The sequence below is a fragment of the Porites lutea genome, chromosome 6, assembly GCF_958299795.1.
Source record: "Porites lutea chromosome 6, jaPorLute2.1, whole genome shotgun sequence".
Lineage (NCBI taxonomy): Eukaryota > Metazoa > Cnidaria > Anthozoa > Scleractinia > Poritidae > Porites > Porites lutea.
The window spans coordinates 35,785,402-35,810,021 of NC_133206.1; the positions used below are offsets into that span (position 1 = coordinate 35,785,402).

The 24,620-nt window shown below is 36.1% G+C and overlaps 1 protein-coding gene across 1 annotated transcript in view; it reads right to left on the reverse strand.

Moving 5' to 3' along the window:
* LOC140942282 (general transcription factor 3C polypeptide 1-like) overlaps positions 1–24,620 on the reverse strand; it is a 37,624-nt gene that overhangs the window by 11,813 nt on the left and 1,191 nt on the right. The window contains exons 2-22 of the mRNA XM_073391242.1: positions 23,532–23,752; positions 23,163–23,314; positions 21,188–21,431; positions 18,818–19,018; positions 17,944–18,283; positions 17,642–17,733; positions 16,996–17,114; positions 16,470–16,648; positions 16,019–16,069; positions 11,310–11,407; positions 10,854–10,918; positions 10,664–10,742; positions 4,874–4,981; positions 3,461–3,604; positions 3,067–3,363; positions 2,070–2,167; positions 1,824–1,917; positions 1,481–1,667; positions 927–1,149; positions 518–705; positions 140–226 (exon numbers count right to left, since the gene is read on the reverse strand). Of these exons, the coding sequence (XP_073247343.1) occupies positions 140–226; positions 518–705; positions 927–1,149; positions 1,481–1,667; positions 1,824–1,917; positions 2,070–2,167; positions 3,067–3,363; positions 3,461–3,604; positions 4,874–4,981; positions 10,664–10,742; positions 10,854–10,918; positions 11,310–11,407; positions 16,019–16,069; positions 16,470–16,648; positions 16,996–17,114; positions 17,642–17,733; positions 17,944–18,283; positions 18,818–19,018; positions 21,188–21,431; positions 23,163–23,314; positions 23,532–23,752 (3,267 nt within the window). The remainder of the gene's footprint in view (positions 1–139; positions 227–517; positions 706–926; positions 1,150–1,480; positions 1,668–1,823; positions 1,918–2,069; positions 2,168–3,066; positions 3,364–3,460; positions 3,605–4,873; positions 4,982–10,663; positions 10,743–10,853; positions 10,919–11,309; positions 11,408–16,018; positions 16,070–16,469; positions 16,649–16,995; positions 17,115–17,641; positions 17,734–17,943; positions 18,284–18,817; positions 19,019–21,187; positions 21,432–23,162; positions 23,315–23,531; positions 23,753–24,620) is intronic.

Consider the following 24,620-nt stretch of genomic DNA (forward strand, 5'->3'; position numbering starts at 1 on the left):
TAAATCAATTTTCATACTTCGTTCATTGCATCATTTTCTTGCAAACATAAGATACAATTTGCGATTATTCTAAGTTTAAGACACCATTAAGCCCTTTTTGTTCCGTGGACGAAATTAAGTTACTATGCTTTATACTTACTGACATGTGTGTTACGATCTTTCTTTTTCTCAGACGTTTTCGCTTTATTAGTTCGGATTTTTTTCACTCCTTCAGATTTTTGTGCATCTGCAATTATAAAAAAAACACAGTGACCTTCAAGATGTGGACATTCATATTAATATTATATGACTGTAAAAAACTATTATTTCGCACAAGAACCTATTTATCTAGATTACACGTTGCCTGACTTGCTTGCCTGTGTAGGTAGGTAGGTACAACACGATAAGTCATTTTAATTACAGGCTAACTACATCTTTGTTCATTATAATGCACAGAAGCAACTTAACATTTTGTTCCTTTATGTGTCAAAGGAATAAATACGTTGTAAGCATGTCAGTACAGTCTAAATCAACCTACCTTCGGCTTTTCGTTTACGCGAAACTTTCTTTTTCTGCTGCTTTGCCTTTTTCTTCATCTCTGCTCTTCCCAGGCTCAAAAACGACTTTTTCTTCCCCTGGTCAGGACCGCGAATACTGCCAGACTTATTTGTGTTATCCACACCTGTCTTTGCTACAGGGATGACGGATGGTGCCGGTAATGACGTCCTAATTATATATATATATAGAAATGTATCAACACTGGGTCAACAGTATACCAAAAGTGCCAGAGATTAAGTTACTTCAGTGTCACGTAAGACTCAAATTTGGTTTGGATTAAACTTTTCGAGGGGTGCAAAGTTAAGTGCAGCACACTGTCGAATTAAAAATAAACCAACTTAAACTTGAACGCTATTTTATACAACAGGCAAACTTATCAATGAACTGACCTTTCTTTCTCTTGGACTCCTTTCTGCAGTGCAAGAGAGGTGACAAGCCGTGCCCAGTTCTTTGGTAAGTAGGCAAACAGACGACGGTCAAGCCCTCCGGCACCAAGTTGGTCTCCAGGTGGAAGATCAACCCTGTTTTCATCGACCTCCTTCTTAGCAAGGGAAACTAGTTTTGTATTTCTACGACCTTCAATGTCTTTCTCTTCCAGATTACGAGCTACTCCTGAAAATGTTAATGTACGAACGAACAAATTGACTGTAGTATACAGAGTATACAGAAAAGTTGTTTGTCTCAACTGGAATTTAATTTATATCAACTGGTTACTTTCAAGTGAAACTGACTGAACCTAAAAAAGTTGAAGACTCGAGGTTTGATGCTAGAAAACAGGGAAGGATACAAATGCAAAGAAAACAGCCATTAAATAAAAATCAAATCAAATCATTTTAACTCGAATGAGGTGGGCAGGACGTGGAGGGAGGGGGCAAGAATTAATCCACACTGCTGTTTGAAAGCCTTAAATGATTAATTTGTAATCAATATCTTTTCCACTTACCCAAAGGAGTGTTGAGACAGACACATTTTAGGTCACTCCAATAACTCCGAAGAGCAGCCATGCTTGTGAACATATGGGTACGTACAGCAAAAGATGTCATACCATCTGGTGGGCGAGCAGTGTACCAGCCAGGCTGAGATACTGATGTGTCCAGCAGTTTAACACCTTTGTTTAAAAACAGCTTTATCTGAAAGAAGATAAAAACCCACAACACAACGAAAGTTTGGTAGAACAACAGAAACTGTGTTTACATTTAGATTGTAATTATTGCAACACTGAAATGAAAATGAAGGATTTTGTCTTTAAATACTAAAGTGCTGAAACAATCGTAATCATTACATACATCTCTGTGAGAGACTGGAAATGGTAGAGAAGGGGTAATTAAACCCATCTGAGCCATTACAACCAGTAAATCCAGTGGAGCTGATTTTACTTTCCTACAAAATGGAAAACAAAACAAGACATTAGCTTTACAGTCCAGTAGTTGTCTGTTTAGTAGTTTCTGCAAAAAATCCGTATTATATAATGCTTATTCCTTCAATGGGGCCTCAGTTCAGATGACTGTTAAAATATTATCTTACTGGCTTACCTATGTTCAGTAATTCTGCTTCTAAGGGGCAGCGGAAGATCACAAAGAAGAGTGTACTTCTTTACAGGATCAAGCACATATTCATCAAAACCTTCAATCTAAGGGCGGAAAGCAGCTCATAAAACTGAATGATCAGCATGCATACATGTTACGAGAGAGGCTATGGGGGGTGGGGGGGGGGGGGTATGTTGATGAAGTGGGAAGCTTTTCACCTCATCAGTCTCTACTTTAGCACATTAAATTAAAAGAAAGCGTTAATAATGGACATATGACATCAAAAATGCACAAAGGCAATTAAACAGTTTCAATTGAGCATTTTCTCACAACCTTGTACTTTTCAGCCCTTTCATTAGAAGTGATTGATCACCAGCTATCCTTGAGAGATCAGCACACAAAAGTCCATAGCAGCAGCAGCAGTATTGTGTTGCCAGGCCTCTGTATATTGGCAAAAGGCTACTTGATGGTTTGTGTAACTTCCAGTATTTTTTATCAATTGCTGTAGATTCTCAAATAAAATGTTCACTGCATTGTAGTTGGAGTTTTCCCATATGAATGAAATAGAGTAAATAAATCACGTTGAAGGGCTCAAAATAATTTTTTGGATGAAGGCCGGACACAATGACCAACCAAAGAAGTTTTTGCTTGGTCAAGGCTTGTTTCTGACCGGTCAAAACATTGGCAAAAAACGTTAACTAATCCTTGTGTAATTTTCTATTTTTATTTTTACAAAGAGACAAAAAAACCAAGATTTACAGGTATGGATTTGACTGTTTGTTCAAGAATGATAAAGAGCATGATCAGTCAACATGAACAGCAAGTAAAGTTTTGAGCTGGACAAGTTACCATGATTCTGTCTGGACATTGTCCATTGACCAGCCATTATTTTGAGCCAGCAGTTGAAGGAGTACTCACTGCAGGGGCCCCAAATACTGTGCCCAGAAACACAAGTCTTTTGTGCAACAAATGAATAATAAATGACAAGATTACCTACACCTACTTCGTCAGTGATGTCAACTGTTTTGCAAATTATCACCAAAGGCATCACTGAAAAAACATCACAAAAACGAAACCAGCCCTGGAGAGGCTTGCCGTATTCATCAAGCACTTTTTCCATGGGTTTTAGGTTCTTCAAGCACTCATCATTTTCACTAAAGTTTCCTTCCACTTGACTATTTTCAACTGTACTTGACATCTTTTGGTTAGTACCATTACCATAAACAAGTTTCCATATCAGTTCATGCAGAATTTGAATTCTGGGATATCGTGGGAGAAAGCCATACTTAAAAGAAGGAACCTGAAAAAGATTAATTTTGTCCACATGAAAAGTTACAGAAACTTTATCACATAGCTACCAGGCTACTTAAAAAAAAAATACTTCCTTTGATCTGTACCTTCTCACGTTTCTGTGCTATTTTCTTTTGAACTTCCCTTTCCTCCTTTTCAGCTTTCTTTTTCTCTTTTTCCTCAGCTGCTTTCGCTGCTCTTAACTGTTGTTCACGTTTTCTCTCTTCATTTTGCCTTGCTTTTTCTTCTCTCTATTTGTTGAATTTAACAAGAAGGTAAGTAACAGTATATGTCATGCATATGTCAGTCAGTATAATGATAGGAAATAATATCAATGGTAATACACAGTAGAGAAAAAGTACAGTAACACTTCCCAGAGAGACGTCTCAAGGACAAGCTCAAGTGTCTGCATAACTAAGATGTCTAAAAAAAAGGGAGAAAGCAAGAACTAAAAAAATGGCTAGTAATAGCTGAGAAGTGTAACCTCTATAGAAGAAACCTCCATTAGGCTGACATCATGCGTGCAGACTCTTTTTTATGGGCAGCCAGTTTTGTCCTCAAAGATATCAAACTGTGTACCTCCGCCCTAAGGACATGTTACTCTGTAAACTGGACACACACTTGGATCTATTCCTTTGGTGTCCATATAAGTGGTCTGCATTTCTTGAGTTTACATAACATCAGTTGACTTCCAATGATACAAAATTTATTCCTTTTTTTTAGATTTAAAACTAGACTGCGAGCAGTCTCTTGTTTTTCTTTGCAAAGTTACTGCAGGCAAAACCTAAGCACGCGAGCCGTGAGAAACGAGGGCATAAGCCCGAGAAGAAAAAATAAGAGACTGCTGACTCTTTTGTTCTGTCTGGGGACAACGAAGCTGTCAAGGTAATTTAATTAATCAGTTAAACCCGAGTAACTCGAAACAATTTATAAATCGAACATAAACAACTGAAAAAATTACACTTTCTTTAAATCCGGTAGAATTCGTTTCTCTTGAGGAAATTTACAGCAGTTTCCTTCTGTAAGATATCCTTAAAAGTTTTATTACTGAGATTACTGCGTGGTTCACTATTGTTTGCAGTTGGTTGTAACACGTGACTATATTTTATTGCTTGCAATCTCACCACAGACCAGTTAATGCTCTGTCAACAGCTGTGCAATTGACCAATCGGTTACTCCGTTTCTGGGCTGATGGAGGGTTTGTTTACTACAAAAGAGTCAGCAGTCCGTCTTTTCTTGTCTCATCTCAATTGTAATAATAACGTCTTGGTTTGCAATCGCGCTGCATGAGATAAGAACTAGAGGGATTTTAAGAGAAAAGACGGACTGCAAGTAGTCTAATTTACAATCCTCTCTACAGGAACGTGATGTTTGTCTTTTTTCATATGTATTATTACCAGTGCAAATGATTAATTTTGTATACTACTTTTTTATTATTTTTATATTACAAGTGTAAACTATTGAAAGTGTAAACTATTGAAACTTTCCATAACCTTTGATGACAAAAAACTGTGACTGACCTCTGCCATTCTGAATGATTCATCTCTTAGCCGAGCACGGCACTGTTCCAAGGCTTTTAACACTGCTGAATCACCATTACTAACAGATGGGTGCAAGTAAAGTTCTGCCTACAATTAAAAGTAATGCTATGTATCACAGTGTGCATACTATAACCGAGGCCACCTAGACAAAGTTGACCAATCAGATTACGGGAAAACAATATACATTCCAAGAAAGTTAGTTGTCAATCTTAATCGAAATAACCAACATGAATTGAAATCAACCAATTACAGCCTATGTGACCTTTTGAACCTGCTGAAGAAGGCTCAAGTTTCCTGAGAGGTCCGATAGAGTGAATGATGCAGACAAACAATGTAAATGTTAGTTAATTTTCTACTTGAGGTCATGATGTTAATGCAAAGCGTGGCTGGTAGTGATGAAATTGCTGGTAGATGATAAAATAACAGTTTGTGCCAAACAAAAATGTCTCCTGGGTGTTAAAATTTACATAAAGTTTTGAATAGAAAAACGTTTTTTGGTGAAACATTTTGCCCTCTTGAAAAACATTATTTTGCTGTCAATAATTTAAATTTTGTCCTTTAAGAAACACTTTGTTTTTTAACGAGTGGCTGATTGGCCCATGACCAACTTTCTTGGAATGTATTGTTATTTTCCTGTAATCCCATTGGTCAACTTTGTCTAAGTGGCTCTGGTTACAGTAGTTGCACTATGCAGTAAAAACCTGCGCGTATGAACTGACCTTTTCTGGAGTTAGCCTAAACAGATTCTAATTTAAATGGTAGTTACCACAATTTTAGGCTATTTAGAATCTTATATAGATTCTTATTTCTGTAAAAAAAAAAAAAAGCTACAAAACAAGATGGTAATCAGCCTATTTTTCAATCATCCCCACCCCCCCATCACCAGCACCACCACCCTCAAGAAAAATAACATACACAGTTACATATTTTGCTTAGCTGCCTAGCCTTAACTGTAACAAAAACTTTGAGGTTGACAGAGAAACTGCCTCTAAGATCAAAAGAGGGATCCTTTTTATATGTTTGCTTACCACTGTACCTAAGACTGCATAATATGCTGATTTATTGCTGTGTTTTATTGATGTACAGTATTACAAAATGCTACACAACAATATTAACCTCTTGCACTCCATTTTTTAATTACATCAATAAATTAGCCCTTTTATTTTCACAGCAATGCCAAGTTCCTATTTCTCCAAACAGGATTTTTGCACAGCTTTGCAGATGCATTTCACTTACACGATTTTAAAAAATAAGAACGTGTTTTTCATTTTCTAGGCTAAACGGGTTCTTGTTTATAGGGGGTATAAATGGCAAATTCTAGGCTAACAGGTTCTTAATTTTCAGGTTCTTACTCGCGGGTTTTAACTGTAATTAATATCCAGTTATTATCGTGCTGTTGGAGTCAAGCCATCCACTGAAAAGGAACGTTTTTGTTTTCAAACTGGGAGGGAGCCCATTCCTTATAAGCCGGGTGGTTTTCCTTAGGCTTCCTTGCCAATAGTTTTTTAAATATTGTAGAATTTCTTCTCTTTGTACAACTTTTGGCAACACAATAAACTAAACTGAACTGAACTGAACTGAACACAAAACACAACTGGCTTTAACATTCAAGATGCTGTAAGAAGGAGATTTCTAGTAGAATACAAGAAACAAATGCTATACACCACACTGATCTGATTTCATTTATTCTGATAAGTTTTCCCTGAGATAACTAATTAATTTAATCCAAAAATTTATGGAGTGCAATATCTATGTAAATATAATCAAAGGTAATCAAATATAATCAGATAAAAAACTGGTAACATAATACTCTGATGAAGAGTTCTATGTCCCGTCATTGAGGGTTATGTATCCTATTATATTTAGCCTTGTCTCCTTAAGCTAGGTCATAATATTCTCACAGGCAACTGTTAATACTGATTTGCAGACTAAAATGAGGTAGGTAGTCTCCCCCAGTGGTGATCACCTGGTTTCCCTTGAGCCATATTATAATCTAATTGTTGTTCTTCTTATTAGTGGGGTGCATATGTGCAGATTTGGGACCGGATTGTTCACTTTTTGTTAAAAGCACCAAATTATCAGGAATGACAGAACTAATTATGACTATTAATATGTGATATGGTACCATCGCAAGTTTTTCCTGTTAAACTGGTTTTTGGAGTGAAAATTTAACTGGCCGCCATTTTGACCGGAAGTAAATATCATCTAACAGAAAGTACACAAAATTAAGCACTTTTTTAAGCCAAAATGACGATGAAATTGTTTATTATATGAACTAATCGTGGCTATTAATATGTGATATGGTGCCATCGCAAATTTTTCCTGTTAAACCAGTTTTTGGAGTATTACTAAAATGGCCGCCATTTTGACCGGAAGTAAACATCTCCTAACCGAAAGTACACGAAATTTAGCATGTTAAGGTCAAAATGACGACAAAATTGTTTGTTCTATGTTTTTCAGGATATCTATGTCACATAAAAAAGTCAACCGTGTTACAAATTAGCGGTTTAAATAAAAGAACCGGAGGTAAAAGGGCGATAAAATGGAAAGTGTAGCTCACTCAAAGCAATTCATTTTGGTAGTGAATTTAAAAAAAAATGTGAAACAATGATTCACATTTTTAAGTATAGGAAAGGCCAAACGTACGAACAAATTAAACTAGCAAAAAACAGATTATTTATTTTTACTTGCCTTAACCCTTTAATTGACCAACATCAATTTTCCTCTGACTCACAATATCCCCTGATACAAGGTCAAGAGACTAGGTTGTTAGAATTAATAAAATTATCACCTAAGAGAAAATGCTTTGATCTTTTATCAAATTCTCTCAACTTATCCTTTTAAGGAAATGTATAGAGACCAGTTTGAAGAATTTGTAAGGGTTAAAAGAGTTGATCCACTATTAACTAGAATGCAGAATGCTTTGCGGCTTTCAAGGTACTCCCGATAACTCGAACCCTCGCTAACTCGAACCTCGTGCTAACTCGAACCAAAATCGATTTTCCCTGGATTTCCGTCATACATTCACTGTAATTTTACCTTCTGTAACTCGAACCCTCGATAACTCAAACTCCCGCTAACTCGAACCAATTTTCGTTTCCCCTCAGGTCATTTTCTATATAATTTTACCCTCGATAACTCGAACCATGTTTTGAGCCCTTAAAAAGTCGGGAAAAAAGCCGTCTACTGGCATCCGAAACATTGAATTTTCGACTTCCTATTGACGTGTTGTAGGAGTATAGTTTGCTAGTGGAGATTGATATTGATTGTCACAGGCTAACGTGAAGCAGCTTTACTTCTCAAAACAGTAAAACGCATGCTCTATTTAGGCTATGGCTTGTTACGTTACGTTCTGATTTATAATCTAGAAGTATCTTTTAATTTTCACTTGACATTTCTACAATTAAATGTGATTAAAATGTTCACTGTGCAGTAAAAACTGTTTTTTACCTTACTCTCGGCTATTTTTTTCGAGCTCCTGATAACTAGAACTCAAGATAACTTGAACTTTTTTCGATTTCCCTTGAAGGTTCGAGTTATCGGGAGTTGACTGTAATTTGAGGCATAATAGCTCCACCATTTTGTGTTATTGAGGGAATAAATAACACTCTGTGTACCTACATATTGGATTGAAATTGCTTTCATGATAACGTCTGCTCATTTCAAAGTTTACCATTTTCAAAAAGCTTCCGGGAAATCCGTTTGGAAGGTAAATGGGTCCCCTACTCAGCTTACTCTTTACAAACAGTGTCTTGGTTCTTTAACTTCCCACAGCATTTTATTTGAACAAGGATTGTGAGACAGGGACCTACAAGTTTTTTTTATTCCAAGAAGACTAGAAAGTCTAACCGTTTGCAGATGACATCGGGCAACATTTGTCGCCCGTTATTTAAAGATCCTGATCGACAATTGGTCTGGCCGGCGTTTGAAACCGCGGCTTCCCATTCAGTAGACTTGTGTTTATCCACCTGGAGCTAACCGGGCGGCGGTTTAATTCAGCTGTATTTCACTATCAAGTGAAGCTGCGCCTCTCTTGATAGAAGTGAGAGTTATTCTCTAATCTTCAATGTAACCTCCATGTCATTTAATTATCATGGACTGGGCAGCACTGATTATCATGTTAAAGTCCACATGCAAGAAAACAAGGAAAAAGCGTTTTCCGAATGTGCATCACTTATGTTAATCCTTAGAGCATGTAAAACATATTCTCTTGGATATAGTATGTGACAAATATGTCGCGCCAAGAACAAAGATCTGAGGTAAACATGTATCAGGAACTATACTAAGAAACTGGAAAAAGCTAGTTCTTTTGTTAAGATCGAAACCAGCAGGTGCTTTTTAGATTCCTTGCACATTGAGCAACGCATGTCGTCTAGGGCCAGATGTCCAGTCTTTTCCCTGCATCATTTGAAGTCAATTCGCTAGAAAGCATTTATTGTTTAATATGCTATATCGCAAAGCAGATGCCCCTCTTTTAAGTCTCTATGTTGTTTGTGTCCAAGACATTTTCCAAGACATTTTTGACATTGAGTCCAATCTCCATTCTAACTACCCATGAAGCTTCTCTACCATGAAGCCTAGTTAGCTTCCCTATCACTTGATTATCTTGGTACTAATGTCCATCGACGCTACCTTGCAGCCTACGAGATTGCCAACGTATTTACTAAAAAGGCTGCACTTGCACTTCTTCCGTTCCATGCATTCACAGGATGTTACAAGGTGAATACTTCCGGTCACCTCCAGAAATAATCGGAGTTGTTTTCGCTTACATGTTCTTTTATGCGATAGAAAAAGTAGTTCTTTACCGTCAACTGACGAAGCCAAAAGTAGTTTCTTTGACCCGGCCTGCATTACTTAAACATTTCAAGGGCACGGTGAACTATGCTGGCCACATATGGAGTCAGCAGACGCTGGTACCAAGCATCTCGGTTCCTACTCTGCAAGATTGGGGCTGGATATCCCTTAGAGGAGAGTGGCCACTCTCCTGCACACCACCGTTAGAAATTACAAAGTTGAGGGTGGAACTAGTCAAGTACACTCGTAAGAAGGGCTATGCCCAGAAGAGTGACAATCGTGAAAGGCAATCCCCAACTCTTTTTTTCGATTACAAGCACTCGCCTGCATGAAGTATCAAGTCATTAGGTCAAAGAGATATCATCTGTTCTTCTTCGATATTCTGTATCATAGCCAAAGTAGGCTTAAGTTTAGTACGTAATGGATTATATATGATGAAAATACTAAATTGACTGTATCATTCGATTTAAAGAAAATATTAAAGTAACGAAAATTAGCAGGCACAACAGAAGTTTAAGCTCATTCCTTAAAAGTTCCGACTCTGGTAGTTTTACTTCAGGTCTAGCTCTATTATACTTTTTTTGACAATTTGCGTTGAAATAATATCTCTTTGTGTGAAAAAAACAGCTGCATTAGGCATTTGCTGACATTTTCTTATCCAAGTTGCTCAAATTCAGACGTTTTAAAGAAAATGTTAATTTCACTTCTGGTTCAAAATGGCCGCCATTTAAAACTCTTATTTTTCGCACTTAACGGACTTTTTGGCGATGGCACCATATTCTTTTTTTTTTTTAGGGCCTTGAAAACTATCATCATACCAAATTTTATGCTTTTAACAGAAAGTGAACAACTGAAGCACATATCTGCTCTACTATATTTAATATTAATAGCATAGTCGCTATATGGGGTTAAGATAGTGATCATCAATATCATTATTTAATAACAAAAATCACTCTTTCTAGCTTGCCACCTTACCACTTGTGAAGCAGTGCCATGATTTATGACAGTCTTAAGTTGTCTCATTAACCCTTCACTGATGAGATCATCAAGGATCCTAAAATATTAAACAATTCAGTGTTTATACTTCAATCTTTCCAAAACAGTTATTTGATTCATTTACTTGACTGGATGATTCCTCTTAGACTCATATTAGATAATATTATACCTGAGAAGGCCTTTTCTATCTATTTTTCCTTCCAGCCCTTCTTCTTGTTCTCCTGCCATCACAGCCTTAAGACAAAAATTTTATAATAAATAACACAATATTAATTAAACGATCTTCATAGGTGTTACTTTACCACATCAAATTTTCAGTAGCCATCATTACTATTATGTTATTTTATTATTCACAATTATGATAACATAACATTAATTAAAGCTGTACACTGCAGTAACAGTTGACAAGCAAGTAAAGAGAGTTCAACATCATGTCTGAGGCAACAGCTGCTAGTTGGTAACAAAGCATTGGTTAAGTAAAACCACAAAACAAGGCCAAAAACTACCTCAATGCTGGATAACACTAATTACAGATACTGAACAGTACGACAACAACAATAACAAAATGCAAACAACAACAACAATATTCCTTCAGTAGTTTTAGATTAAGCTATATGTAGATTACCTTTTGAATTGGAAATGCTCCTTCAACCACTTTTGTGCTCTGCATGTACTCCAATACCATTTGTCTTCTTTTAAGTTTCCTGTAAGTCACTCTTTCACCTTCAAACAAAACAATACAAAGGAAAAAGAAGTGAGTTTTAGTAAATCTGCAATGTCGTTATATTTTTGTGCTTTTTCTTGAAATTAAATTACACATCTATGTTGTAATGTTAATTAAGCAATAAATTTTTTGTACAGTCATATATTCTGTAAAAAATCTCAGGTCAGACTATCACAGACTTAAAGCAATATCTATTATGATAACAATAATAATAATAATAATAATAATCTTTATTTCTTAAGATAAAATCACATATCCCAAGTTACAATATAAACTCAAAAAACTATTTACATATCATATCTAAAAATTATTCTGTTACTAAAAACGTTCTTAAACCTGTCAGTGTAGATTCTAGGGACAGAGACTGACGTATTTCTAAGATTGTACCTCATGTTCTTTTCCTTAGGTAAAAACTGGAAGAACGGGCATTCGGGGTCATTCGATCTTTTTTTGTAGAGTGTCTTGTCCGCCTTCTCTAGCAAATCCCTGATATTTACATTCTTAGACATAAACTTTCTTTTCATACACCGGTCTAAAAAATTCTGTATTACAGAAAGGTCGGAATCTGAGGCACCATAAACAGGCAAAGCGTAAGAAAAATTTGGTAAAACTATTGCGTTAAAAAGGTGATCTACTTCCTCCTGGGACATTCCTTCCTTACGTAAAGATCCTAATACGAATAATGACTTGTTCGCCTTAATTACCTTCGCACGCACATGACTACTGTATTTACAATTTTGTTGGAAAGTAACACCTAATATGGATAACTCTGCGCACTGCGGTATGTTACTAACTAGCGTGATGTCCTGACTGAAACCTTTCTTACGGAAAATAATCTCCTTGCATTTTGTTGGATTGCATGTCATGCGATTGCGGCTGGACCAGCTAAGAAACTGATCCACCAAGTCGGTGCGACACTGGCCGTTTCCCCAAAAAGGGACGATAATTGTAGAATCATCAGCATATTTAAACAAGGCTGGGCGACCTTCTAGATTGATCTCCAAGTCATTAATAAACACGTTAAAAAGATATGGCCCACTGACACTACCTTGTGTCGTACCCCTATTGACCTCACGCCACTGTCCCTCAAAACCGTTATAAACTACTCGCTGCTGGTGTTTCTCGAGAAAGCTTAAATACCAGTTCACAATAAGGGGATTCAATGGCAACTGCCTAAGCTTAGATGACAGGAGTTCATGATTGACACAGTCAAATGCTTTACTAAAATCCATTGCAAATACTCGGACAGCTTTGCAGTCTTGCTCGTCTAAATAGCTGTAGATGGTGTGCTGCATGCTCAAGAGCGCATCAGTGCAACTCCCCCCTGTCGTATAAGCAAACTGTGTTGAACTCAGATGCTGTTCGACAATGTCTCGTACATGGATGTTATACACAGATTTCTCGAACGCGCGTGCAATTACAGGCGTGATCTTAATTCCTCTGAAGTCCTGCTTGCCCTTAGGGATGTCGATCTTAGGGAGGGGCGTCACGTGGGCCCTTTTCCACGAGGAGGGCCACTTGCCAGTTTTCAGGGAAACATTCCAGATCTTATGAATGACACTTGTGAAGATCTCAGCGTGATCCCTCCAAATCCAAAAGGGAATGAGATCTGGTCCCATAGCGGTTTTCTTCAGATGTTGTAAGCAATTCCACACGTGTCTTTCTGATATCTGAGGGGCTTCTAAGCTCTTATCCACAATAGCTGGTACAGGCTTCGTATATGCGTATACAACAGATACATGACATGATCGTTATGTTTCTTCATGTCATGATGCAAAAATACTCACTTATCAGGGTTTAACATAAGTAGAAGGCAACTGGCTTTCACCTAAGATTGGCCAGCTACTAATATTTTTATAGTGGTGTGTAAACCAGCCTTTTTGCGGGCGACAAAAGAAGCTTGCCACCTATTCTTGGTCAGTGGCACTCTTTTAGCTGTATAGCCGGATTTTTTCCCAATCTGTTCACATTCCTGTGTTGCACTGACTAATATGCATGGTATGAATGGTATGTGGCCTCAAAGGTCCTGGGCCCGGTTGCATAAAACCTACACTTAAGTGCCCACTTAAGTAGGTCACTTAAGAATCCGTTATGGGTACACTTATGGGTGTTGCATGGAACACACTTAGCACTCTCGTAAGTTTCTGTTTTACGTGGTAACTTACGGGCTCACTTAAGGGCACACGTAACTTTGTTATAGTACTTTTAATTGTTAATTTGACTCACTCTATTTTTTTAAATTAAGTAAACCATCCGTGAATGTAAAGAAAGTGTCAAGTCGTTTCGAACACCTTTTTAAGCCTCTCATTCAAATAAAGTTTACATGAAATCGTTATTTTACTTCAATATCCACTGGAAATGTTTGTTTTTCTTCTGTTTTCTTAACAACGGCTTTAAATTGTACATCAGAGGTTAACAAAGTGCATTAGAACGGAATTATGTAAAGAAAAAACAATTTTTTTTCACTTCTCGGTAAAAGATCTCGTTAACTTTAGTAAAAACAGTAAGGATACGGGACCTACATAGGTCCCGTAAATTTAAGTGCTAATTTTCCCGTAAAGAAGGTTTTATGCAACACCCGCAATTTCTGTTGCATAAATGACACTTAAGTGGATACTTTCGAAAATCGTAAGTGCAGCCACTTAAGTGAACCACGTAAACGATTTAATGCAACTCACTTAAGTTATGAGTACACGTACGTATACCCATAACTGTTACGGGCGTTTTATGCAACCGGGCCCTGGTGTTTAGTTCAAGGCCCGTCTGAAGTCACAGTAATCACGTGAATGTATATGCAAGTGGTGCAACAATCATTATTACACATTCGATTTGCTAGCACAGGTAATTCAGGTACACAAGTTTTACACTAAATGGGAGACTTTTCGATTCGCCTTGCTGGCCTGGAATCTTTTTACCCATAAAAATAAAAGTAGAGCCTGATCTCAGCTTAGTGTGGGATAAGTTTTTGGTGAGATACGAGTGCTAGCAAATTCTAGAAACTGATGTAAATTATAATGTTTATTCAGGTTTCACTACGGTGCATGGTTTCTTAGGGTTTTTATATTTTTATTTGTTTTCAAGCATGTTAGGTCGCCTGCCATCTGAAAGCTTTAATAAGGCTTAAACTCCAGTGGTAATTTAAGCTGTTTCATTATATCGCATATCAACGGCCTTTGGTCATTGAACATGGATTGAGTATTCAATTGAATAACAAGACTTTGTGCATGACTGTATACCCACATTACTTGTGTCACGCATTACTGTTTCAATGTATCTTTGCCGGCGAATCAAATACAAACGCCTTTCCTCGCTGACCACTTCAGAAATATTGCAGGCTAATTGTATCTAATCAACTGCAAATAAAATTGTTAAATTAAGTAATTATACGAGTCTTGTTTACTGTGTTGTTCAATCCAGTTTCCATGACGCACAGTGAAAGGCATTCACCTACATATGAAAGAAGTTTTGCCCGCACTTCCTAGCCAACGGCTAGTGCTAATATACTTTTCATCCATCACATCCGAGTACAGTACAGTACTATGAGGCAGACCCCGGACAGAATGCAGTTTTTCACCATTTTACAAGACCAATTGCACTCATTCAATAGGCAAGACGATTGGAGCATGCACTTCCTTTGAGTACCACCTTATAAAACGTTTTCATGTCAGGACTGTTCAGTCAGAGCAATCTGCTCCTATGTGGTATGATATCACCTATATGGACATCCAGTTCTCACTTTTGACAAGCGCCAATTTGTGCGAGCTGTGAGTTGAGCAAGCAAAGTGAAAAATGAAAACGATGCCATCCGAAATCGCTGATGACTTTGACAAGCCGCACATTTCCCAACCAAAAAGCCAGTAAACAAACCAGCCATGAATAACAGCAGAATCTTGATAGCAACTGCATTTCACTTTGTACATCCAGTGGAAAAAGACAGATAAAAACGGATCACAAGATGATGCAAACCTCTGCCAGCCTTATCTGTCAATAAACAAGTTTCCAGATGCTGCATATATTTTGCGAATGAACTCACCTGTTAAACTTTGACCAATCAGAGCGTAAAAGTCTGGTGGAGACCATGGTAAGAAATTTCAAAAGCAACTGCCTTCCTGCCTGTTATAGCTGGCTGAACTTTTGTGTCCAAGGCCAGTTTGAAATCAAAATTTTACTAGTGCAGCTCATAAACACCACTTATTTCCTATGCATTAAAACAAATTGAACTTGAGCCTGCGATCATTTTAAGACTAGTAACTTGTCGGTAGATATGACTTCAAGAAAATACTTGACCTTGATGAGTAGATACCTGAGCCCGTGATAAGGTCAGGTGATACTGTTCAGCATATACCCTGTTTTGACAGCTGCCAGTTGATCACAATATGGATAGACAATATCAGGTTGCACCTGGGCTCCCAAACTAGCTAGAAAGTGTGAGATTAAACATTGGCTTCCCTGTGGTGCAGACGGACGGTCGATTGGACAGTCAGTCGGACTGTCAGTCGGTTGGTCGGGCAGTTGGTGTACAGTCAGGTGATTACCAAATTTTCTAGGATGGATAGATTTACTTAGCTCTGGGGCTACGTTATATGTAAGACAAACTTAATCACTCCTACCTAGCAGAGATTTACCCTTTACTGCTTTCCTTTCTTTAACATCCAGTAAATCTGGTGAGAAAATTATTATTTGTTAAATATAATATACATCAAGGCATGCTATAAAAAGGTAAGTGTAAGATTGCCTTAAAAATTATTATAGTATTTTTACAACTAAAAAACTTTAGTTTAATGTAGCTGACTAAACCACCATTTATGGACTACCACCAACTATATACAAATTTACAAAATAATGGTCACAAACGTCATGCTCAATACTTTGCAAAATACACACTGATATATTTTCCTTTGCATTTTTGTATCTAAGAGTAATGTTAGCAGGGAATATTGTAACTGTCTTATTTACGAGAACAGATATGTACATTGCAACTGTCCCATATGAAATTCTGTGTTGATGATCAAAATAATGAAAAAAAAAAGAGGGAAAAAAAATGAAAATAAAATAACAAACCAGAAGCTGTAGCTGGATGGTGGCCACTTGATGATGGTTGGGATATTTCTCTTGATATTAATCCTTGTTGGTCTTGTGTCTGATCCAAAGCCCTTGTTTCTATATGCTTTAGCTGATCTTGTACTTGTTTTACTTTCACTGTCTGAGTATTGCTTTCTACAAATGGAGTTGCCACAAACCTTGACATATCAGTAAAAACAGAAAATTATTTAACACCTGAAACAAACGAAGTGAACATGCAAGTCATCATCCAAGTATTATTGGATGTTTTATTGTTGTCCTTCATTTCGTTAAGCAATCAGATGAATGCATGGGGATGCTGTTTATTGTCCAAACAATATGTTGACAAAGAAGATGCTGTTTGCAAAGTCAAAGTATCCATGGGACCCTTGGATAAATATATCACAAAACAGACATTAATGTCTCTTTTGAACAAGCAAAGAGGTGTATGCTGTGCTGTGCTGTACTGTCTAAATCTTACCCTCATGGTACAAAAAGTAATGCATGCAAATCAGGCAACACTTACCATACAACTCTTATTTTGGCAATGTCTTCAAAAACTTCTTGCACTAAGTTTTTAGACTTTAGTTTTTTGACAAAAAGTCTGACATCAAAAAATGGAAGCCTACACAGCCTTTGGATTTTCTGCAAAAAGAGCAAAATGAGATAAAGCTCAGGTGGACCATCCAAACCGTCTGAGGCAACATAATGTCACACACTATGAACATTGTGATCTCATAAATTGGTTTATTCACAGGCAGACCGTAAGTACCATAATGCTCCCTAAACACTTGAACATTTTCTGCAATGTTCACATCACAAAGTATGAATGAATATGTATATGTTACAGGTCAAAATGAAATTCAGAATAAAATTCTTTGACCTAGGTTGATTCTCAATTTTCTTTGTCTCCTAGCTCTTGGCCTAGGGCCTCAAGACAAAGGAAACTGAGAATCAACCTCAGTTGAAAAAAATCAACCTGAATTTCATTTTGACCTGTGATATATATTTTAACTGAGTCCACTGAGAATATATGGGTATTGTTGATTGGTTACCCATTTAACAATACTTTAGCAGTTAAAAAGTCTTCAACAGTAAGTTGTTTTGTCCTACTGTTAGATGGCAAGTGGCAAGATTATCCTTTAATGTTTCCAATGCCTGAACAAACCCACCTTAAGAGTACAGCCACGGGATCCTGCATGCCAGATGACATTATACACTTGGTTCAACAAAGGCTTCTCAGCAACAAGATTTGAATTGTAATCTACATTGAGCAGAAAAAGGTAGCCTTTAATACAGGCAATAATTATTATTATACATAGTCAAATAATGATTATTTGAGCTAAATATGTCATTGTTTGCCTACAGAATGGGGAAGTAGCCAATCAGTTTTAAATTTGCATTATTGACAAGATATAGAAGACTGACAAAGCTTTACTATGAGGCATAACAAAACTGTGACAGTGTAGCATACCATCATCATTATCATGGTTTCTGATAGAATCATCATCAAAATCATCATCATCATCAATGCCATCTTCATCATTATCATCATCATCTTCCCCATCACCATCATCTTCCTCCTCGTCACCACTAGGATGCCAAACGCTAGCACTTTTTAGCACAAATGGTTTAATAAGCTTCAATTTAATGCCTGTTGTGACAGTCCCTGGCTCCTTTTTCTTCTTCTTTTTCTCCGGAGGGCTTTCATTGTTGCATGAATCACCTGTCCCTCCACTTTTGTCTGATTCAACCACGTATCCTGCTTGCTGCAGAAATGTCCTTACTCTCTTAATCATGCTCTTAGACTCACTCTGTAAATCAACAAGATGAATTGAATCTGCTTATCACATATGCCTTTATCAGGAAAGATTACTATGATGTATTGACAGCCTATTACTTACACTGTACAGCAGGGGATAATTATGACCAAAAATCACTTGGCACTAACATAATAATCTTCAGCTTTACCACAAATGTGTAAAGATTTTCATTTGTGACATCTCACGCAAAAACGTACACTAACGATAATCCATTGAACGTTAGAAAACTAACAAATAGGTAACAGATGGGTAACGGTTTGTCTTAATGGTCTAACGGTTTGTGCTAGCGTTCTAGCGGTTTTTTAATGGGGTATCCTTTGGATACAATACTCCATAACAAATTGGACTTGGAGCTTTTGCTTAGTGCTGAGTGTGTTAAATAACTTAATCACTGAATTTTGGGAGTAACTGTGGGGTTGATCTCTGCAGATCCAGTCATTAAGCATTGATTGTTTTCATACTTGAAAAGTAAATAATGCAAACTGGTGAACATGACAGTAAAGCAAATAATTGATAATTGCTTACCAAGAGTTTGAGCACATCCATAAGTGGTAATTCCTGGTTTGGTGAATCTAGTAATAGCTGGCAGAGGTTGGCTGCCAGCACATCATATTTGTGGTGTTGTTGCACATGAAATCGCTTTAGTCTGACTATGTTAGTGGTAAAGTTTCTCACACCTAGCTTTAGAGGTGGTTTGCTTTGATCAGATGTAGTAATTACAAGTTGCTGCAACAGGAAAATTTTAAGTAAAATTTTTATACTTAAACTATATGTTACCTACCATTGGTTTTCACATAACAACAAGTAAAATTCAAACTAAAAAACTATCAATCCTACTGAGATTTTTCTTTCATGATGTATATTAGAGCAGGTGAAAACTAATTTTCATACAAATTTTCACTTTGAAATGGGTTCTTGGATTTGTGGTAGAGTACGCTTGAATTTCTAAGCTTTTGCATGATGCAGCATTTACATGAATGGCTGAGAAGAGCTGTCATACAGGTTAAAAAAGTGACTTCTTTCAAGGCATTTGCTACATGTATCTAAACAGTTCACATTTTAGGATAAAGATTACTTTAATGTTCATGTGTTTCTCGAAGAATAAATTCACACTTTTGTAACAAAACTCTATAACAGATGATTGTTTCTGTTGGTTTCTGTCTGCCATGTCGGTGCCCATCCAGATGGAAACCAGCATGGTGACTCCATGCAAACCTCTACAAAATTAATTTTGGTAAAACATTTCTTTGGATATCTTGTATACAAAATATTCCTCTGACCAGACTCCACACAAATCTCTATAAAATTAATTTTGGTAAAACATTTCTTTGGATACTTGTATACAAATATTTCTCTGACCAGTCTCCATACAATAAACCTCTATAAAATTTATTTTGGTAAAACATTGCTTTGGATGTCTTGTATACAAAATATGCCTCTAACCAGAATCTTGGCGAGGGTCCTCGCAGGACTTTATCTATTGAATGCTTCTGGTTTTCATTTTGGTCTATTTTGAATGTCGTGACACTGGAAAACATAATAACTTAAATTAGCCTGAATTTCAGACAATTTGAACTACAAATGAATAATCATTGTGGAGAGTCAGTAAGCTTTTCATTTACAGCCACTTTTTGGTTTTGGCAGTGACTTTTTTTTGTCTGTTTGTGCGAAGTTTTCTGGGTTAAAGTTATAATTCAACATTCTTGTCATTTCCACTGTCAAGTGTAATGATTGAGTAAGCTTTCCTTTCTTGTTATGGACCAAATAGTTTCTTCTCAATTAAAGCAAGTTGTTGTGCTCTGGAAGTATTCCGTGTGTATATTTAAGCTTATTTCATTGCGTGATTGCAATCAAGATTATTGAATTACAACAGATTCGTTCAGAGTACCGCATACAGTTGACAGTTAAATATGAATTAGAATCAGAAAGAGTAAAGCAATATTATCCTGCATCATGTGGATATTTCCAGATGATATATCTTTGTTTGCCATTAGAAAATTGTGTTTTACTTTTTGCATGAATTAAAGCAAAGGAGTAGTGACGTCACTGGACAGCATTAACAGCCGGTCTATTCAGAAGTTGCTGAGAGGAAAAAACAACTCAAAGTAATCGTCTGAAATTCAGGATAAACTTAAACAAGCTGATATCAACAAAAATATTATTGTTAAAATTATATGTTATAGACATAATTCAGCCATTTTGCTATAAGAAATTGACTTAAATAAATTTACATATTCTGACATTCAAGTACACTGTACAAACATTTTTAATAGCAGACTGTTATAGAAACAATCTGTCACTAGATGCTAAAATAAAACACTTGTTTCACTGGTTAATGAGATAATGGCTGCCAAAGAAGCACTTACACTTCACCTCTCTGTAAAATTACTCTAAAAAGAAACCAAAATAGCAGATGTGATCCTAAAGTTGTATATTAGTACTGAGTGTACAGTACAGCCAAACCAAAGTGTGGACTACAAAGGAAGGTACTGCAGTATGCAGTATGTTTGGGGAAGTACTATGCGTTAGCAAGGTGTGGCTGTTTTTTATGTACTGATGTCTGCAGTAAGTTGTAATTAACACAAGTGTTTATGCATGCACAGACATTGTACAACATATTCACTCATGTGGCTAGCCTATATTTATACGAACAAAAGAAAGTTTTTACATAAAAAAAGAGTTCAATTCTCACAGGGTTATCTTGGTACACCAACATGGCCGCTGTTTCATTGTTCTGGAACACCGATATGGCTGCCATGACGTCATGTGAATACACTCTATTGTTCTATTATTTTACAGTAATTCACCACTATCTTGATAAAAACTGCATGAAAATTTCCCCCAAAAAGTCTATTGAACCCACTGTAGCTGTGACGACAAGTACTTAATACTCACCTGCATAGTAATCAAACGTAATTTCCGTAATTTTTTCAGATGATGAAAGATTGTTTTTGAATCAATTTTCATATATTGTGAGGCAATTGTTCTTTGCATGCGTCCATTGTATCTTGCCTGTCCAATGTGTTCCAGTAAACAGTATTGTAAGTCAACAATTGGTACATTAGGATCAATGTCAACTCCTAAAAGAGTTTTCTCTCTGAGCTCTTGGCAAGCCACCATAACAAGGCAGTCTCCCCATCTGTGAGAAACAAAGGTCCAAAAGATAGATTAGAAATAAAGGGTGTTTAAATGCCTTAACAACCTTGTAAATAAATAATTAATTATGCGACCAGTTTCAAATGAGACCGTAACACAATCTGGAAAAAACCTAAATATTCCTCGTTGTCGCTTAGAAACTAGTCAGCATCGTTTTCCCTATAAAGAGGGGTTAAAATCCGCAATGGATTAAGCAAGCACCTGATGACATTAACTAACTCATGTACATTTAAACGGTGCATTTTTAGAGAATATTTAAGGATATTATGTTAATATATTTATTATTATACATTCATTATATTAAGTTGACGATTATTATTCTTTTTTACATGTAATATTGGTGCTAAAAAGCCCTTTTAGGGAACAACAATAAAATAAATTAATGTATGTATGTATGTAAATAAATGTATGTACATATATAGAATAGTGTTTGTACACTTCAAGACACAGTATGTTTATTTTAGAACTTTGCATGATACAAGTTAAATAAATTATTAGTGCAATGTAAAACTTGGCAAATGCCACTTTTAAAACAATAAGATTTAAATTATGAAAGTAAATTACTCCTTCAAAGCCTTCTAGCCATAAAAGAACATACAATTTCAACTACAAATTTAAAGAATGTGCTTTACAATCCATACATAACTGTAACACTGTATGTCAATCTTTCTAAAACACCACTAATAACACTAAAAGTTCTTTCTTTAGTTTGGTATATGAAGTATTATTTCAAGCAATAATGCTATTGAACAGATTTTGAACTTTTTTTCCACTTTCCTTTAAGTTAATTTTGCCAATTTACCTTTTGACTTTTGTGGCTTTGCATTTGTTGAAGGCAGAAGCTGATAGCTGCCTTCAATTATTTAAAACCAAGCTAAAATTTTATCTCAATGCTTGACTAAGAATGGCCTTTTACTATTATTGTAGTTGCTATTATGATAAATTATTCATGACTTTTTATTTATTCAAGTGGACTATTATTTTGGGGAGTTACCTCATAACTTTCCTTTCAAGATGTCCTTTTTTAACTGTTAGACCTTGTATATACAGTGGAACCTTGATATAACGAAGGGCCAAGCAACTGGCAAAATTTGTTCGGTATAACGATGTTTTGTTAATTGTTCTTTTTCATATCTTTTACTATTACTGGGGTACAGAAAATTACTCATTATACTAAGGAATTCGTAAAATAGAGGTTCCATTGTATTTTAATGCATCTTGAATAAATTACAAATGTATGTATGTATGTACCTAAACTAAAGCATTTCTGAGAAATTGTAAATGCGGAGACTAGGAATGTGTTCGAATAACTTGAACTACTTGCGAAATAAGACATCACGTCTTTACCACATTTCATGCAAGTATAAGAAATGCAAAATGGAAACAATAAAAATGTTCTAGAAGTTTTAAAATCCTCAAAATATATTTCACTCTTTGAGCCACGTCAGTCAATAAAATTTTATTGACTGATGAGGCTCGAGGAGCGAAATATACTTCCAGGATTTTAAAACTTCTAGAACACTTTTATTTTTACATTTTACATTTCTTAAACATACATCGAATGTGGTAAAGACATAACATCATATTTTGCAAGTAGTTCAAGTTAAACTAAAGCAGCCAAGCATAAAATTTCACCCATCAGAGAGGCTAAAAGCTTAAAGCTAAAATTACTATTGAGAATTGACTTCAACAAATTCGATGCTTGGAAGCATACCTCTGATAAACAGCTTCTAAATCCAGATACTTGGCCTGACTTCGTATCTCTTGTGTGATATTTTTACGTACAGAGTAGGTAGGACATGAACCTTTAATGCCTTGTTCTGACACCAACTTAAACTCATTGCTGTCTTTTAAAGGACCTTGAAACTGAAAAAACATCCCTTGAAAGTCATATCATCTTTAAATTTTATTTTATTATGCAAGAAATCCCCCAACAGAGAAATAATGTGACTTTTCTTGATGAAAGTAAGGACTATGGCAATTGATTTTTGTTTGAATGCTTCACCCTCAAATATAACAAATTGCACCACTTTCATCATCTTCTTTTTTTCTTGCATTTGAAACCAAAAACACTGATAAATACCTGATCAAGAGGATTGCTTGCATTAAGTATTTTTTTGTCAATCGAACTATCACATTTAGGATCAAATAAATGAGCCAAGGGTTCATCAAGTACAAAAAACTCCACTTCTTTGGTCTGGACAATGCCTTTCCACAAAAAGAGTTTTGCAGAGTCATCTAACTTTAGGCAAAATGGAGGTGTTTTTTCTTCTAGATGCTTCCACAGCTCCAGTATAGGGCAACCTACAAAAAATGGTTATCAAAAGGTGTATAATATTGTTTTTATATTAGGCAATAATGAAAACAGGTTGAATGATGATTTCGTTTAGTTGAAAATTGCCATCTTCAGTGTGTGTGGAGTCACACTTCGGCCAAATGTGAAAAAAGTGAACACTCTGCCTAATCAAAACACTAAATTTGACAAAAGAAGCATTTAAAAACAAAAACACAGGCACGCATAGCCACTTGGGTGAACATGGGTCCTTAAACAAAGAGTTCATTGACCAAAACAAGGCATAGAGTTGAATACAGTGTAACGGTTCTGTTCAAATATTTGCAGCCAGTGAAAGAATATATAATAAAACAGACCTCTGGTCAGGTATAGTCATATTTATCATGACTGGTATTGTACACTTAATGCTGCTGAATTGTGTAGAACAATAATTCATTGCTTTGTTTAAATTGAAAACTTGTTTAACTGTACAGCCTATACCTTTGTAGGGTATATGAGTACATAAGCAATAAGGGAGATTTGATATTTTGTCCAAATATTACCACCCTTTATGAACAACAGTCTAGTGCAGAGAGGGTACAATGTAAGCAAAGCCACTGCAGAAGAGTTTGGAGAGTAGAGCATCCTTTTGCATAAAGAAGACCATAGGTCCACTTTAGAATTTAGAAAACTTTGTTGAAAACATGAAGAGAAAGTAAATATTCCTTTTTAAAAGAGGCAGAAAATAGGATGTTTAACAAGGAAAAATGTGCCACTAGCAACTAGACCTTTGATTACAAACATGCATGGTGAATTAATACTGGACTTGACAAATGCCCTGAACAATTGTCTCATCTGGGAGTGAGGTTGGAAGGGCTGGTGGTTACACTAACTGTCTTG